The sequence below is a fragment of the Streptopelia decaocto genome, assembly GCF_964273445.1.
Source record: "Streptopelia decaocto genome assembly, chromosome: 9".
Classification (NCBI taxonomy): Eukaryota; Metazoa; Chordata; class Aves; order Columbiformes; family Columbidae; genus Streptopelia; species Streptopelia decaocto.
Window position 1 is genome coordinate 13,544,695 of NC_138664.1, and position 18,537 is coordinate 13,563,231.

At 45.5% G+C, this 18,537-nt stretch overlaps 1 protein-coding gene across 1 annotated transcript in view; it reads left to right on the top strand.

The window, feature by feature from the left end:
* Positions 1-195: 195 nt before the first annotated feature.
* The window catches only part of IQGAP1 (IQ motif containing GTPase activating protein 1), a 58,018-nt gene continuing 39,676 nt past the window's right edge, over positions 196-18,537 (top strand). Inside the window, exons 1-2 of the mRNA XM_082060684.1 lie at positions 196-335; positions 1,935-2,034. Of these exons, the coding sequence (XP_081916810.1) occupies positions 284-335; positions 1,935-2,034 (152 nt within the window). The 5' untranslated portion in view covers positions 196-283. The remainder of the gene's footprint in view (positions 336-1,934; positions 2,035-18,537) is intronic.

Below are 18,537 nucleotides of genomic sequence, written 5' to 3' on the forward strand. Positions count from 1 at the left end.
AACGCTCACGGTCCGGGCGGGGCAGGGCCCCGTGAATGGGACCCCGGGGCGGGACACCGAGACCTGCGTGGGGCGGGCCCGGCTCTGTCGGGGCTGAGGGCCGGGCCGAGCTGGGTCGGGCGGGACAAGCCGCCGCTGCAGCAGCGGACGGAGGTGGCGGAGGCGGCGGGGCGGGGACGGGCAGCGAGCGCGGAGCAGCGGCTCCTCCCCCGCCACACCCGGCGCGGCAGGAAGAGGAACAGCCGCGCCCAAGTCCCGGCCGGGTCCGGAGCAGCGCAGCGCCATGGCGGCGGAGGAGGCGGACGGGCTGGCCATGTCCCGGCCACACTATGGCTGTGAGTATCGGCCTGCGGGGACCGCGCGGCCGCCAAGAAGCGACCTGCCCGGCGACGCCCTGCCCGGCCCGCGCAGCCCGGCCCTCCAGGGGCCGGTGCCGGAGTGGAGGCTGGGGCGCCGCAGGCCCGGGGGGCTGCGGGACCGCGGCTCTGGGACTGGTCCGAGGGGGCGGTTGGGCCGCGGCCGCTCTGCGGGGGCTGAGCGCCGTGGGCGCGGGAGCTCGTCCCGGCTCGACGTCCCTCCCCGCGCCTTAGGGAAGAGCAGGGGGCCAGGCGGTAGCCGGGCAGTGCTGGGGCGTCTCCCGGCTCTCCCGCCGTCGTCTCCCGCAGGCGGGCTCCGCGCCTCGCCCAAGATGTCCGCCGCGGGCGGGGCGGCGCGGGGCGGGGCCGCGGTCGCTGCCTCCTTCCTTCCCACGTCCTGCGGCGGCCACCCGAGACTTACCGGGCGGAACGCGCGTTGCGATCGGACTCCTCCGCCTCCCTGTCACAGACGGGCTGTGCACCGGGAGGCCGAAATGCGCGCTCGCTTGTGCTGCGGCACCACGTCAGAAATGAGCGGAGGCGGGAGAAGCGCGGAGCGGGCCGGGCGGGGCCGGGCGGGCCGGCAGGTGCGGGCGGGGCGGGGCCGGCGCGCCGCGGAGGCGCGGAAGGGTTGGGCTGGGGAGGGGGTGTTCCCGGCTCCTGGGCATGTGCCCGGCTGCGGGCGCTGCGCTGCGGTTTGGGACAGTTTCCAGCTCTTGTAGCGTTGCGAGGGGTCGGAGTGATCAGAAGTACGCGTTTGTGGGGCTCCAAGCTGATTTCTGTGTGACCCTTTGCAGTTTGAACCACGATCTGGCGTGATCCGCAGTGCTGCAGTTGACGGGTCGTCACTTGTGTGTATTTGTTGAAGGCATGTTAGGTGTAAGCTAACCTCGGATGGCATGAGACATTTCCTATTTGTCAAGTTAGTCCACAAAACCTAAAAAGTTGTTTGTTTTTTTTTCCTTACATGAGCCCATGGCTAAGGTATTGAGCTGTAAGAGTGGGAAGAGTGGGTTTTGTCACTGGGGCTTCCAACACATAGAACCTGAAAGATTTAGCCACATATCCATACACAGGTCCTCAGATTGTTCCGAAGATGACAGGCAGGTTGTGGATCTGAATTATTCCCTTCCAGATGAGGACTGCAAGTAGCATTTCCATCTTTTTTTAGAGATGGACTGTAAAGATATAGAAGGCATCACGTGATGTGAATATATACTGTTGTCTGTCTTTAATCTTTGACTGCCAAAATCAGAGGACAGATGGAGACACATGTGGCCACTGATGTGCTTTTGAGGAAAAGAAGGGCAAAGCTAGAAGATGGAAGAAGTTGGATCACAGTTAAATTGAGGAATCGGAAGGAGGGAAGATGCAAATTTATGTGACAAGACGGGAGGGATAAGGAAACAGGGTCTTTTCTGTTGCTTGTAGAGAGGAGATATATTTGTTCCTTCATTTTATGAATCACATAAAACCTGTGACAAGTTTCAGTGGGAAAGGTCAGGTCTGATTTTTGGTGTCCCTGTTCAGCTATATTCAATATTCAAACACCTGAGAATTTGTTTTGACTATTTGCAGCGGTCTTGGATAATGAGAGATTAACAGCGGAGGAAATGGACGAAAGGCGACGGCAGAATGTGGCCTATGAATACCTGTGTCATCTGGAAGAAGCAAAGAGGTAAGAATAAGTGGGTTTGAAACTGCTGGTGCTTTAATGGAGTTGTGTTTGGTAAGGGGAATAACATGGATGTCGCTTACCTCTTGCCTGTGTTTCTTAGTAGGTATATGGATTCATTTTTAAAAACAAACAAAACACAAAACAAAGGAAAAAACAAAACACAGAAAACCCACAAACAAAGAAAACTCCCATCTGACCCCTGATGTGCTTGTCTAACATGTTCTTAAAGATGTTTTGTGATAAGGACTCTGGAGCTCCAGTGCTCACAGCACTGACAGGTTCTCTGTTATCTGACTTGGTGCAGTGTTACCTCTCTACGCATCAATGGACATGAAGAACACGTTGTTCTTGTCCTCTTAACTGCAGACCTTTTACAAATTTAAATTATAACAGTGTATTTGCCTTGCACTTCTCTTCAACTGAAAACCCAATTCGTGCATATTTCTTTGTGGTCCTGTTTAATAGAGCTGTAGTGCTTTTCCCTGGGTTGTTCCGACTTCTCTGTACTCACTCCATGTCTTTCCAGAACTGTGCTGCCAAAACAGAGAAAAGTTTCCAACGGGGCATGAACGTGCCTGCTCATGGGAGCACAAGGATTATCTCGTGTACCCTGATAGATATGCTAGTGTTGTACATTATGGCATGGTATCTACGTTTTCATAATGGTATGATGTAGAGTTTTGCTGAGTTGCCACCTTTTCCTTGAAGGTCTACTGCTCAGATTGGTTCTTCATCTCGTGTTTGTACAGCCTGTTGTGTTTTCCCGAGTGTGTTACCTTTCACTTGATCTTCCTGAATTTGATTTTTCTTGACCTTTGTTTAATATATTGAAATAATTTTGATCTTATTTCTGTCCTCTAGCATGTGTGTAACTTTTTTTGTCATCTCCGTGTTTAATAAGCATGCTGTATTTCTTCATTCAGACAATTAATGAAAAGTATGATCAGAACGCAGTAGATGCTATATATCTGCTGTTAAAGGAAAAAGAAACAATATTAAAAATGAATGCATGAAGTCTTACTGTTGGTATTTTAAAAATCTTTTTGCAAACATTCAGTCCTCTGTGCTGTACGTAGAGAGTAGGAATGAGACCAGTTTGTCAGCTGCTTCCCTTCATGACAGTTGGGTCTTTTCATGCCTTTGTATAAATTGAATATTTTACTTGAAATTTAAATTTTTTTGTTGAAGCTGAGATTGAGACCAAAGACTGGTTTCCAAGAACAAAATTAAAAAGAGGTGAGGCGGTGTGCATGTTGGTGACTCCTGGGCCCCTACACTTGACAGTCAGGCTGGTGTTCCAGTTCACGTTTTGTAATGAGTCAGGAAATGGATTGTGAGCGTTTTGTAATTAGTCGGAAATAGATTGTGAGCTTAGACTTTCCTTGTTCCCACAAATATCTAGGCAAACTGGCTGATGTGTATGCCACAGAAAATAGCCTCTAGAGCAGCAGAAAAGTACGGACCATGCATAAAAACGTTCTCAATAGCCAGCAGCGTGTTTTGTCGTGGCTCACTGAGTACTTCAGTCTGCCTTTGTCCCTCAAAGATGATACAGATTAAGAGCCAGAAACCTTTCTCTTCCACTTGCTGGGTGATCAGTTTTGGGTAAGTCTGTGTAAGACTTCCCCAGCAAGACCAGACACGTTCTGCTGGAGTGATTTTAATTGGGAGCAAATGCTGAGTTTGTACAAGTTCACTCCTGGCGGAGTATAAAGGAAGACCTGATTCCAGGATTTTAATAGTTTGTGCTGCTTTACCAAGAATGTATAGTATATTTTTGAAGGGGCAGGGAGCACTGAAGTTTATGCTATAGTCTTTCAGATGCTTCATAACAATCACCTCTACCATAGAGTCACAGAGGCTGCTTAGTTACTAGCAGGTAATAATTTTCTGTCCATACAGATTTGGATGAGGTTTGAAGTAATAAGTAATGTGTCAAAATAACTCCTTCCATTTGAATCTGAAATCTTTAGGCTCAGATGCGGCGCAGCAGGAGAGGCTGGTCACTATTGCATGCTGGAAAAGAGCTGAAGATGGAATTAGTTCTATTTAGAAAACATCTGCAGTAACTTAGTCAGTAGTGTGTAATGTAGAACCAACGATCGTGTTCCTGTTATTGATGAGCTCTACAGACAGATGGGAAGCAGCCTGAGACTGCTGAATGTCTGTCTGGTTTGCTGGTGTTTTATTTCAAAAGTACAACTCCTTCTTGGAGATCCTTTATTTTCTAATTTTAGAATGAGGCCTTTTTAAAAAAAAAATAAATATCGAAGTATGATTGGATTTTTATAGTTGCAGAGTCAAGAGAGTTGTTAGTTCATTCATGAATTGCTGTATTTGGAGATGTATTTGTGTGTGAGTAGTCTCAATATCTTGATGTATAATCCAAGTCACACGATCACGGGAACCGGCATTTGGCTGAAAATGATGTGTATAATTCCCAGCAAACCTGACTTCTCTAGGTCAGGTGAGTGGGCCAGGAGGACACGCATCGACATAGCAGAACTTACTCTTATGTGTCATAAACAGGATTCCTCTTTTTATTCCAGGTTAATCAATACTTTTAAATTCATTTCGTTGTATTGCCATTTTATTTTCACTTGTAAATTGGGTCAGGTACTGATTTTTGGGTTGGTTGTTGGTTTGTGGGGGTGGGGTTGTTTTTGGTTGGTTTTGTGTGTTGTGGTGTTGCGTGTGTGGTTTTGCACTTTTTTGTTTGTTTTTCTGCTTCTGTCAGGTAGAAGTCCCATTTTAGATTGTAATCCATTAATATTCATAGGTAATGTTTTATTAGCAATAGTTGTTTGCTGACGTAGCTGCTGTTCAGCTCTCACGCCTCCGTCGGGGGTTCTCCCCAGCTCCCGTTTGGACCTGAGCAGATGTTGCTCTGCAGTTCTGGGCTGTTCGTCCATGGACTCGTGCGGCTGGCAGGGAGTGGCTGCCCGGGCTGGAAATGGTTGGAATGCACATTCAGAACTGTATTTTTCTGAGAAGTGGGTGGAGAGAGGTGGGGGAGGACAGTGCTGGAGCCCCATCAGCTTTGCCTCACTCTGAATGCTTTTTTTATGACTCACTGGAAATAGTAATGAAAGGCAGGCCAGGAGAGAAACAGCTGTTTGCATAGAATTCAGTTCGGAGACCAGGGGTTTGCTGTTGGGACAGTGGTTTCTGAAGGAATACTGTATGTGTAATGCAAGAAGAGAGCAGCCCAAAATAACCACAGTGAGTAGTTGTCACATAGCAGTTCTTGATGATCGGGTACTGGGGAGGTCTTATAACCCTTATTTGCAAGAAATCAACTTAGTTTTGAGGTATGGTAACTTTAGTGATGTTCTACCTTCCAAGCATTTAAGCCTATTTCGTTTCTAATGGTAAGTGATCACAGCAATTAGCTTTGGTAGCAGAATGGTTGAATGTGCCTTGAAAAAGATTTTTGCATATGTGCTAATTAAGTTCCTCATTTGAAAGTTCTTCAGGACTGATCTTTTTGGCAAACATGGCAAATGTGATGGGATCCCCATCAGCAAGAGGAGCTCAGGTATTGTTACCAGTTGTTGGCAGTGTTTGAAATGGAACAAAGAGGAACCTCGTATTTACTTCGAGGTGGGGGGAAGGAATATTAATATGGTCTTTGGTTCAGCTGCATGTTGCCAGGGAAAAATCTGGCCTGTGTTGCTCACTAATCATTTGCTTTCTGGTATCCTTGAGCTGAAATTGTCTCTGTGCATGAGAAGAATGTTTCCAAGACCCTGTAGCTGTGGGCAGTTCTCATTTTCCCAGCCCTTCATTTGAGACGCCTTGTCTTCCTGCACAAACTACTGAAATGCATTTAAATTTCCACCATCTTCTCTGGAGGAGAACACTCGTGATAAATTTATCTTGCTCTGTTGTTGTTTCTTCTCTGAGAGGTCTTTTATTTTCTTGGATGATTCCTTGATTTGTTCAGAGTTGGTAGGATGAGTTATTTCAGACACAGGTTTTTGTTTGGGGTTTTTGGGTGGCTGTCTAATGCCCTTGCGCAGGTGAACTGGATGAGGAGTGGACGTTGTCTGCAAGTTTTCTCTTCTGATCCTCTACGGGAATGTGCCAAGTCTGTGACTGTAACTGAACTAAAAATGTTGGAGATAGATATGTATAGGCAATGATCTGCTGGAGTGTGAGATCCCTCTTCTTTTGATAAAATGCCATGCCTGTGCTGCTGGCAGTACTGAGTAGTGCCAAAGCTTTGAAGCCATAGCTTCCTACATTCTTTTAGATGGGTTATTCAGATGCTGTCGGGAAAGAAAAAGGTGCTGCCCTTTCCCTCTGGCTGCTTTTCTCCCCTGCCATGTCCATGAGTGTTTTCCTTGTCAGCTGGTAGGGAATTACAGTGGAAGGGCTGCCTGGGTGTGGGTGGGAGCACCTGGATGTGGAGGCCCCATGTGCAGCTGTGGGATTGACACGTGTTTGAGTGCCTGGATTAGCAGCTGGTCGTTGAGACCCCAGCACGTTTGCATTCAGTCCCATGAGACACCCTTTGTAGACAGAGCACCCTGAACAAATCCCGCTGGGTCATGGGGGTGGCACAGGACAGAGACAGTGTTGCCAGCTGGAAAAGGGTGTGAAAAGGCCTGTCTGCAATCTGTAAGTCGGCCTGTGGTTGCCCACTGGGGACGAGCCTGGGAAGTGTAAGGAGAGCTGACAAGCGCTGCCCTTCACCTCCCGTGCTGGGGCAGCGGGTCCCGCGCCTGGTGCTGGTTTTTGGGCTGGGTGTGACGGCCCATTGCTGGGCGGGCAGCTGGAACATCCGCTGGTTCCTGGACAGACTCCTTGGGCACCAAATACTTTCTGATGCTTGTGAGTATGAGATTGAGCAAAATGAGTTTTGTTTTCATTTTTTATGTTAAATACAATCAGCTTCCCACTTCTGTAGTCTGGTGTGTTTTACTATGTTGTTGGGACAAGGGTCAAACTGCATTCCCTGCTTGACTGTCACCGTACAGGTTCAGTAGACACTGGCCTTAGACCTAATTTGAATGCAAGAGCTTTTCCTTTTCTGGGGCAGGTGCCAAAGATTTAAATTTCTATTTCAGCTTGTTAGATTTCTCAGAAGTATCTAAGTTGAAATTGGAATTAACAATGCTGTTTTTGATAGAGAACTAAAGAAGATAATTACAAACCAATGAACAGTCAAAATGTGCTTTAGGAAACGGATCTTTCTCCACAGAATGTTTCAAATTACAATTCTGGTTGTTTTGTGGTAGTTACTGGTGTAATTTTGATATTAATAAAGGAACGTGACTTAATACTGATTTCCGCAGGGCCCCGTGTGTTGCAGATGTCCCTCCGTGGAGGAGCTCAGGGGCTGCCCCGGCGCTGTCTCTGGGTGCTGATCGTGTGTCCCAGCTGTTGCTGTCACCGCTGTGGCAGGGACTCGCCTCTCCCCACTCCATGGATTTCCATTTGTTATCTGAAGAGTGGAATTGTGAATACTGTTCATGCGTTCCTGTAGCTCGGACACCTGCTGTCCGGAATGTGTCCCTTGGTCTGAGTTTGGGAGCCTGGTTTCTGTGGGATGTGCTGTCGGGCAGAGGATGGTTGTGCTTGAAACGGCATGTGTCAGTGCAGGACACTGGACGGGATGGGGAAAGACGGTGATTTGTCATGCAAATACCGACCTTGAGGATGAGCAAACCTGGTGGGTGTTTGGGAAAGGGAGACGGGTTTTTTTTCTTGAGATTTTGTTCTGAGCAGAATTCTTGGTGTTCTGAAAGTCTCTGCATGATGTGATTTGTCGTTTTTGCAGTGTGAACCCAATGGCTGCTCAGCAGCGTTCACCGGCTCGTTTCCAGCTCCTGGTGAGCGGTGACGCTGCGATCACTGAAACTCGGTTTGACAGAGGGCTCTGCCCTCTGCTCCCTGTGTTTTTTTTCCTATCTACCAGATTCTTGCCAAATTTTCCTGTTACAGCAGCTGCATGAATAGGATGTTTTCGCAACCTCTATTGCTTGAGGAAGATGAGATCATTCACTGCATGTCAGAAATCCTTTGAAGCAAACTGCTCTCCACTAAAATAAAAGTCCTTTTCAACACAGGGACAGGTATATTACGTTACAGGTCCTTGTTTTTCTAAATGTAGATATCCAGGAATTGTGAAACTAGCTAATTAACTGCCCAAAACTGAAGTCTGTGAACATTTTTGGGTCTCTGCTACAGCTGTTTTTCTTTTTGGCTCTGGTAGATCAGGTGCAAATTTTCCATTTATTTTCTTGTGGACAAACCTGTTATTCTAACTTTCACTTGCCCTTTGCAGTCTTTCCCCAAGAACTCCTTTAAAGTATTAAAAAAGCCTGTACATCAGCAATATACGCTGGGACAGCTTTTTTTTAATGTGACTTTTATATCAATGTTGCGACATTTGATGGAATTAGACTGTAAAGATACTCACTGCTGATTTTTTTAAGGCTCCAGATGGTGAGAGATCAGCCAAAATCTAGGTGGATCAATCACTCCAGTGGATTAAAATTTGTGTGTGTTTTCCAATAAGAGTTTTTCCTGCTTCAGCTTCTGTAGCTTCTAGCTGTTTTTCTTATTGTCGTTGTCCAGTTGGGACTCCTGCTCTCGTAAATATTCTATTTCTGTTAGTACTGATTAAGAGTGCTTAGATATTCTCTAATAGCCATTTTGCTGGCCTGGCAAAAACCGTGTGTTCTTTTCCCTGGACGGAAGGTGGGACGTTCTCTGTCTCTGTCGGGGCTGAACCGGCTGCTGGGGCAGAGGAGCCTCCAGGACACAGGGGACGCAGCTGGGACAGAGCAAGGGATTGATCTTGTGTAGCTGTGCCCGATATTGCAGCTTTTCTCTCTGTGCAGTTTTACCGTCTGTGCTCAGCCAGTTGTGCTTGTCCCTGTGTCCTGCCAGGGCGTTGCTCTGGTTGCCTCTCTCTGGTTTCCCCTCTCTAGTTTCCTTTTCCCAGTACCTCAAATTCGAGCTTGTTTTAATTTTCAACACGTTATTTAGCTGTGTCATGAGTAATAATTTTATCACTTGCTGATCGCTGCTGTCAGTTGGCCAAGAACAGTAGCTTTGATCAAGTCCTGTTCCGTATCTTCCTCAAATAAGGTTCCTCCTGAAGATTGTTTCTTTTACCCCCAGCTGGTGTAAAGCTGCTGCCTTTTCCTCTGTTTATTGCCTTCCGCAGCAGTGTGTACTGTCCTCCACTGGATTTCAGAGTGACAAGGTAGGGTGGCTGGTTTTGTGTTTGGTGTGTGGTTTTCAATGTCTTTTTTTTTAGTATGCATTCTTTGTGCAGTGCCCACCTTTGATTTTGGTTGTCTTGCATGTTTTATTGCATGTTGTGGGCTGTCTGGGGCAAGGGATGGCTTGGACAATAACCTGCTGAAGCACAAGGAATTGTTTGTGTATAAATGGGGTTTCTCTGTACCACAGTAAGTAATAATTTCCTTGTTTGACTGCCCTGGAGGACCGTTTTATGTGTCTAGTGGGTGGGAGGAATTTCAGAGAATATTCTCCGGTTGTGGTGGGTTGACCTTGCCTGGCTGCCGGGTGCCCACCAAGACACTCTCTCATTCCTCCTCAGCTGCACAGGGGAGAGACAATAAGACACATTTTGCATATTCTGGGGTTTGAAGAAACTAAGTGTATTAGGTTGGTGCAAAAGTAATTGCAGTTTTTGCATTGTTGAAATTTGCCATTTGATATTAGAATACATTCTTAAATGTGGTTATGATACACATATTTAATGCACTTCTCTCACTTTTTTTGCTACTGACATTACTTGCAGTTTATTTGATATTTTAGACTATGGAAATGATGTTAGACAAAAAAGCAAAATTGAGTTATTTTCTTATTTGAGTTCAAAATGGGTTGTAAAGCAGCAGAGACAACTCACAACATCAGCAGCGCATTTGGCGCAGGAACCGCTCATGGACGCACAGCAAAGGAGACAAGAACCTTGATGATGGGGATCACGGTGACAACGACCAAACAAGAGTGACCATCGAACTGATCCTTTTACAACTACAGGAGAAGTTGCCAAAGAACTTGACCTGGACCATTTGACAGTCGTTCGGCATTTGAAGCACATTGGGAAGGCAAAAAAGCTCAGTGAGTGCCTCGTGAGCTGACCAAAAAGCCAAAAAATTGTCGTTCTGAAATGTCATCTTCTCTTACTCTACGCAACAACAACGAACCATTTCTAGATCTGATTGTGACGTGTGACAAGCAGTGGATTTCATATGACAACCGGCGATGACCAGCTCTGTGGTTGGACCAGAAGAACGTCCAAAGCGCTTCCCAAAGCCAAACTTGCACCAGAAAAAGGTCACGGTCGCTGTTTGCTGCTCTGCTGCCGCTCTGATCCACTGCAGCTTTCTGAACCCCAGTGAAACCATCACATCTGAGACGTGCGTTCAGCAAATTGATGGGATGCACCAAAAACCACAACGCCTGCGGCATCGGGCAGCGGAAAGGGCCTGATCCTGCTCCATGACAGTGCCCAACCACACGTCACACAACCGACACCTCCAAAGCTGAACAAATGGGGCTACAGAGTTCTGCCTCATCCACCATATTCACCTGACCTCTCACCAACCAACTAACAGTACTTCAACATCATAACAACTTTTTGCAGGGAAAATGCTTCCACAACCAGCAGTATGCAGAAGATGCTTTCCAAGAGTTCATTGAATGCTGAAGCATGATTTTTACGGTACAGGAATGAACAAACTTATTTCTTGTTGGTGAAAATGTGTTAATTGTAACGGTTCATATTTTCATTAATAAAGATGTGTTCCAGCCTAATTATAATGATTTAAAAATGACAGTCTGAAACTGCAGTTACTTTTGCACCAAGCTAACAAGATGTACTTTTTGTTTATATGTGGATATAGCAATAGACAATGGGTGAATACCCATAGGATTACTTTGAAAGTGCAAAAAGATCATCTTGTTTAAAAAATTTGTACCCACAGTGTGTGAATGCACATGACGATCACATCCTGAAGATGTGTTTGAAGAATAGTTTTGGGCAATTAGCTTACCTGTTTGATGGTTATGAGGAGATGTGTAAGACAGTGTAGCTGTGTGTAAGACAGTCAAACTGTGTTAGTAGAGCGCAGGTTTAGGCAGGCTTATTTTGCTAGTTAAAATACGTTGGCATAGTATACAGTGTTATGGAGAGTGGAGGATAATGTCATATGTGCCTGGAAAGAGAATCAGGCTCTGGGCTCCTCAGGTCTCCCTCTGTGTTGTCCCAAAGCAGCGCTTGGTACCTGGTGTGCAAGCAGCTGAACACACAGTCAAGACACCGTTTTATGATGAGACCACACAATGTCGGGTACTAGGTAGTAAAACCACAAAGCTAACACAGCTTTTTCCATAACTTACATAATCTATATTTTCAATTTTGTTTAGTACCTCCCCATGTCTCCACCCTCTTTCCAGGGCCTGTTAGTAATTTACGTGTGGTTCACAATCATTTTCTTGTGCTATGCATGCTCATGGGTGAGGGTATTCAGTTGGGCAGGGATCTTCATGCCTGTGGGTGTAATTTTTAGTATCATAATGAGCTAAGTTCATCCAAAGGACACTCTGTCTGACAGTCTCAATATATATGTTAAACAAATTCAACTAATTATGCATATTCCGGGATGTACAAACTGCAAGGACAGGAGCGCCTGATCAGGAGTTCTTCAAATCACTCTCTGTGTAAGGAGCAGACTGACCTGGTGACTGGTCCACTGCTTACGTACCCTTAGGTCAGTAACTGCTGACAGGATTAGTTCTTTTAGTGTTCCTGTGGACAACTGAACTCCAGCCAACACTTGGCATTGGAACCAGAGTCTGATAGGAGTGATGCTGATTATCCCTTAGCATCCCTTGTCAGTGTTATGTACTTTATCTTCTTAGGGATCTCAAAGGCTGCAAGTACTGACGCATTGCTCTGGAGGCCAGCGCGGTGGAAGTGACCACCAGGGGCAGAACCAGAGGGTGTGTTGGACCACACTCTGGTCTCACAGTTGGAAAATGTCACTGACCGGTCTGTGTACAAAAGGAAGAGCCTTTGTCTGGAAATTCTAGGCCAGGCAAAGATTAGAAAAAGTTATTTCTGGCCTCTGCAAATAAAGAATTTTACTTTGATGTCACTACTGCTTACTGATGACCAAGAAGTGAACTTTCCTCACTGGTTGATAAAGATCACTTTTTTTTTGACTGTTAATGACTTGTGTTTTCTATGCCATGTTATTTTTTTCTTTTTGTGCTGGAACATATGGCATGGTATTCCTGTGATGGAATGAGCAGTAGTTCTTATAGGTTTTGCCCTTTTTTTTAATTGTCTGCTCTACTATTTTTCTTTATTAAATTGAGTATTCTTGCAACAACTTCTAGACAGATGGATTGCTAGTTGTTCTTCCTCAGGCTTATCTGTAATCAGTCTGAGAGGAAAAGAGAGACTTTTTTTTCTTTGCCATATTTTTTCCATAGTCTTGGGGTTAACTAGACTTTTGACATTTTTGTGAGTGTAAGAGCAAAATGTTTGCTGTGTGATCAATGTTAAGGTTCTACCATGTCTAAACTCCACGCCTGTGATACTGTTGAAAAATAACACCTATGTGTAACTCGTTTACTCTCCCTGAATACAGCAGTATCAAGGGTTGTGACCAGTTGGCAGCTGAGGTGACTGATGTTTTTTCCAGTCCTTGCTAATAGAGCAGTGTTTCCTTTGAAAATGCGAGGGCAGCATTACTTGAGATTGGCTGCCTGGCAATACCCAGTGTTGGGTTTTTACTGTGGTGTCTTCTCAGGGAAGGCCTCAATTGCAGCTGATGGCAGTAGCTGCATGTGGATATTCAAGGGTATTTTTCTAGGAAGGGGCTTCTGCATTTCATAGCTATAGGACTGACTGATGAGAAAAGTGCAATTACTACTTTAATTTGAGCTAGCTTCAGTAAAATTGGAGAGTGTCCAACATTACCTGTGCAGTCATGTAATGAAATTTGAAGAATTAATTTGGGGCTAAAAATTTATCGTTCTGTGCTGGTGAGAGGGAGTGTAGTGGAAACTGCTGAAGTAGTGAAAAATAACTGAAGGTTTCTGTCAAAAGCTTCTTGGTGGCATACTGTTCTAGTGCCTGGTGTCCAAAGCGAACAGGGTTGCTGCCCATCAACCAGGTTCCCCCACCCCTTTCCCCGCCACCACCTGAGACTTGAGAAATATTTTCTTCTTGTTCATCTGGAAATTCTACATTTCTCTCTGCCTTTAAAGAATTATGGGTGTAAATATTAGTATGTGAGGCTTTAAATGTAAAAGGGACTGCGTAATACTTTTTGAAAATGTTGCTTTGTCCTCTGGCTTAGACAGTGGTTAAGCAACTCCACAGTAAGGGCGAGCGGTATTATATGCAAATTGCCTTAGTGTTGTAGTTACAGTAACACCCACTTAGGAACCTGTTGAAACAGGTATGAGTACATTGAGGCAGCTTGTGTTGTAATTACAGGCTATTTATCTTACTTTATGGAGATGCTTAAACAGAAGTTGCTGCCTTTGTCCTTCGGTAAGGTGTTAAATGATTCGTCCGCATGTCCCTTCTACTTTCATTTTACATCTTCCTAGGTTGAACAAGGTGGGTGGGACTTTGGTTGCCCCCGTGAGGTTCTTGGGAGGGCATTACGAACCCCACTGCTAGCATTGGGACTGCTCCAGGGTCTGAGGAGCTGTGTCCCCTCAGGAGGCTGTGGTTGCAATGAGCCAGGGCACACCAGTGATTTACAGTGATTTATAATGTTTCAGTGATTTACAGAAGGCCGTGGCTGCTGCGAAGGCTGGGGAAGGGGTTGCTGGTGTGGCAGGCAGGAGCTGGACTGGATCTCAGAGGTCCTGTGAGGTGGGGTGGACCCAGCACAGGAGATGCAGCTGTGTGGGACAGGGAAGAGCATGATCTGAACAGCAGCATTTCACTTGCTTTATGGGATCTTTTGGGTAACGGTCCAGAATTTTTAAACTTATCTCATGTTTTCTAGAAGTTGAAGTTCAAGAACTAAATTTCAGAGACAAAAGTAGCAAAACCCAGGAGAATACTAGTTTGCAGAAAAATTAGTTTCTTTTGGTAGCTTGTGTGTAGAAGTTGGTCAGGTGTTCCCAGAAACCTTTTTCTTCCTGGTAAACTCCACTCCTTTTTGCTTTTCCAGGCTCCCTGTCCTGGTTTGGGCTGCAAGCCTCCTTTGTCTTGGGCTCAGGGTAATGGTGTCTCATTTGGGATTTAAAATGCTCTCCCAGTTTCACTATGATCCACAATTCTTTATTTGCAGTAGAGGCTTCTTTGAGAACATTCCATTCAAGAAGCTGTGACAACCAACTTGGTTTTTAATCCCCTTAGGAGAGTGTTTGCGTTCCTATTTATAAAACTAACCTGAGGAAATATGACAGTCTAAGTCACAAAACACTGTATTTATGTCACATTAGAAAGGAAAGTATGGTAATAAGTCCCTTACTGTAGGAGACTGTTGAGAAGCTGATGCTTTCCAGGCGAAACGAGGCTCAAATTAGCAACTTCCTGTATTTTTCCTACACTTTTTCCACTTCACATTTGTTACTTACCATTTAAGTGCACTATACCTGAAATACTAAATACAAGGTCCATGAGACTTTCTTAGATTATTAATACTGTTTCACTTGGAGTGGAAGGACTGAGCCTCCTTTGCCTTGTGGAAGCTTCTCTAGTATAGGGTGTTTTGATTTATATCTTATTTGAAACTCTTCTGACATGTATCCTGTGCCATCTGTGACTTGTATGTGTCCTGAGTTGATACCTTCTGCCCTTCCATCCCTTTACTGCATAAAATTTGCAAGCTGTTCCCATTGTATACTGAGCTCCTGTCAAAACTTGTTGAACTGGTTTGCTTTCTGTAAATTGTACTCTGACTCAGTTCCTTACTCCCTTAACATGTCCTTCGGGTTGTATTTGTTTTCTGTACCTTACAGGCTTTGCATAAACAGGTTTTCTATTGTTTTCCCAAGTTAGATGGCAAGGATCTCAAAGACAAAATGGGAAAGAATGTGTCTGTGCATCATCTGTTGTTTGGTGGATCACTGGTGACTGTCTTGTGTGTGAACAGAGGGTACAAGGGAGGGCCACAAAGATGATCTGACTGCTGGAGAAGTCGCCCTGTGAGGAAGCACTGAGGGAGCCAGGTCTTTTCATCTTGGGAAGAGAAGAGAAGAGAAGAGAAGAGAAGAGAAGAGAAGAGAAGAGAAGAGAAGAGAAGAGAAGAGAAGAGAAGAGAAGAGAAGAGAAGAGAAGAGAGAAGGGAAGGCTCAGGAGGAGCCTCATCATAGTTTTCTAGTACTTAAATGGCAGCTACAAGGAGTACAGGAGCTCTGTCTTCACCAGGATCCATGTGGAGAGGCTTAGGGGCAATAAGTGCAAGTTGCACTGGGAGAGGTTTCGTCTTGATACAAGAAATAAATTTTTTTTGCAGTAAGAACAATCAACCACTGTAACAACCTCCCCAGGAATGTGGTAGAGTCCCCACCACTGGAGATACTCAAGATGCAACTAGACAGGGTGCTGGGTAATCTCATCTGGGCTCCTTCTCCCATGGGAGGCTGGACCAGATGGTGTTTCAAGGTCTCTTCCAACTTGCACTGTTCTGTGGTTCTGTGAATAAACTGGGCAGTGGGGCTCATTACATTTCCAGTCAGCTGCTATCAAAGGGCACATAAATCAGTCCTCTGACTTCCTGCAGATTTTTAGGAAAGTGAGTAGAATCCACAGAGAGTCTGTGAGACAGAGGCTTGGAAATGTGATTTTTATATATCTTTCTGAACAGTGTTTTAGGTGCTTCTCCAAAACATGGTCTCTGCAGAGCACCCACTCTTTGGGCAGTGGGGAGGGAAGTTTTTCTGCCTGTGCCCCATCCCTATGTGGTGTTGCAGTGTCCCCTTTCAAGTACACTTTCTTCAACAGTGCGGGTCACACACCTGAGGGATGGGATCCATCCAGATGGACCTAGACAAGCTGGAGAAGTGGGACCATGTGAACCTCATGAGGTTCAGGGAGGCCACAAAGTCCTGCAGCAGGGTTGGGGCAACCCCGGTATCAGTACAGGCTGGGGACAAAGAGATGGAGAGCAGCCCCACGGAGAAAGGCTTGGGGGTGCTGGGGGATGAAAGACAGGCCACGGGCTGGCAGTGTGTGTTTGCAGCCCAGACAGTCAGTCGTGTCCTGGGCTGCATCCCCAGCCCTGTGGGCAGCAGGCTTGGCGGGAAATCTGCACCCCTGCCCTGCTCTGGTGAGACCCCCCTGCAGTGCTGGTCCAGCTCTGGGTCCCCAGCACAGGACAGACCTGGACCTGCTGGAGAGGGACCAGAGGAGCCCCAGAAATGACCCGAGGCTGGAACAGCTCTGCTGGGAGAACAGGCTGAGAGAGTTGGGGTGTTCAGCTGGAGAAGCTCTGGGGAGACCTTATTGAGGCCTTTCCGGACTTAAAAGGGGTGGATATGAAAGATGGGGACAGACTTTTGGGCGGGGCCTTTTATGACAGGACAGGGGGTCATGGTTTTAAACTGAAAGGGGGGAGATTCAGACCAGACGTGAGGAAGACATTATTGCCCCTGGGGGTGGTGAGAGTGTCTGGCCCAGGTTGCCCAGAGAGGCCCAGTCATTTTTGTGTAAAGTTTGTCTCAGCCATTCCAGCCACCTGCTCATTTGCTGATTGAAACTTTCTGCACGCAGAGCTTTTGTAATCTAGACATTCAGAGAAGAGACTATGATTGCCATGTTGCACATTTTGTAAAGAGTTTTGTGAGATGTTAGGAAATTTATTCTAGTTTTGGGGATTGGGAAGGACTAGAAGGCAGTGAGAGAGCTGGAGAATAAGAAGCCAGCAGAAGCTGGAAGAATCTGGTGTGTTGCCTTTTTCCTGCAGAAAACCACTCCCTGTTGTGGGCGGGTGTCAGCAGGAACATAAAACTGCTTGTTGCTGTTGATTTTTGTGAGCGTTAGTTCCTGAGAAACGTGTAGTTTCCGTTTTCTCTTCCGACTCCTTCCAGGATCTCCTGAAGTCTCCACTGCTGTCTCTGTTGGAGATGCTGGTTGCTGAGCTGTTTCTGTGATGTGGCAACTGCGCTGAAAAGCTTTGTTGCACCTTTGTCTTGCTTGTGTGAACTTTACAAAGGTGTCACCTCTGCTGCTGGGAGCTGTAGAGAAGCCAAATGAGGAAAAGCTTTTCCAGGGCAAAGGGGTTTGGTCTTAAAATTGAGTAGTTGTCTCCATTCAGGTGGAAGAATCAGCTGAACTGAGATTTGGGGACTGTAATAGTGGCTGATTGTAGGTACATTATGATGAGCAGCTATGGAATGTTAGTGAGTTGTTTTTTCTTTTGAAATAACTTCACATTTTTCTGTGTTATCCAGAGAGGAATGCAGGTACTGAAGACAATCCAGATAACCCATGAAACAGCAGTGAGATGAAGCTGTTTGAAAACCCCTATTAACTCATGAGTATTCTTTCAATAATGAGGCTGTCAGTAACTGTCTGCAGCACAATCCACAAATTGGAAAACAGCATCAGGGATTAGGTCTTTAAAAAAAAACTCAAACAGATGTGCAAGAGGGATGAATTAAAAATTTGAGGACTTACGCTGCATTTGCTCTACAGTGAGTTTTTAGGTGCTCTTGGCTGTAGGCATCTGAATCACTACAGCTGATTATAACTTGTGTTAATAGAAAGGCCATTTGAAGATTAGTAACAGCTGAGCTGAATAGATGTATTTGAATTACCTTGAAGCAAATGCAGAATTAGAGCAAGGAACAAAGCACTAGTGTTACACTTTTTTGTTGGTTTAAGAACACCGCCTTGTTTATCTTGACAGATGTCTACCTAATATACTATGAGACCGTGTTGTATACCAACGTTTCAAGTAAAGAGAGATGGAGAAGTAATAGATTCAGACATGAAAGCTTGAATGGCATTCCCCTTGAGTTTGGGTAGCGCAGAGGTACATTCATCTGAAATGGATGTTTTAGCAGGCATTGTGTTTATGGCGACAGACATGAAAATGGAGGAGCTGTGGCAGAGTAGCAGACTGGCCCTGTGGCAGGGCAAAAATGTAAACCTTGGCGTTTACGTTAAGAAATTTATCTGAGACTACGTATCTGCACTAGTCAAAGTTATCTTTTCTTTGACTGTTAAAATATTGCAGTCTGTGAGATTATGTTTATGATGCTTTTGTAAATAACTGTAAAGAAATCATCACATATTATTTTCTCATTATGGTCAGGAAGAACAGTCATTCCCTCTGACATCTTCTGAGATATTGCAGGTTGAATAATTTTCAGCTCTTTTTGTTGAGTCTTGCATGCTGGACTGAACATTGGTTGTTCAGAAATGGATTCGTGTGTAGTTCATATGGCCCTGCATAGACTTGGTGCTGTTGATCAGACAAGGTGGAGCTGATGTCAGCGTGTTGTCTGATTTCAGTCTGCTACCAAAGGGCTGCCCGA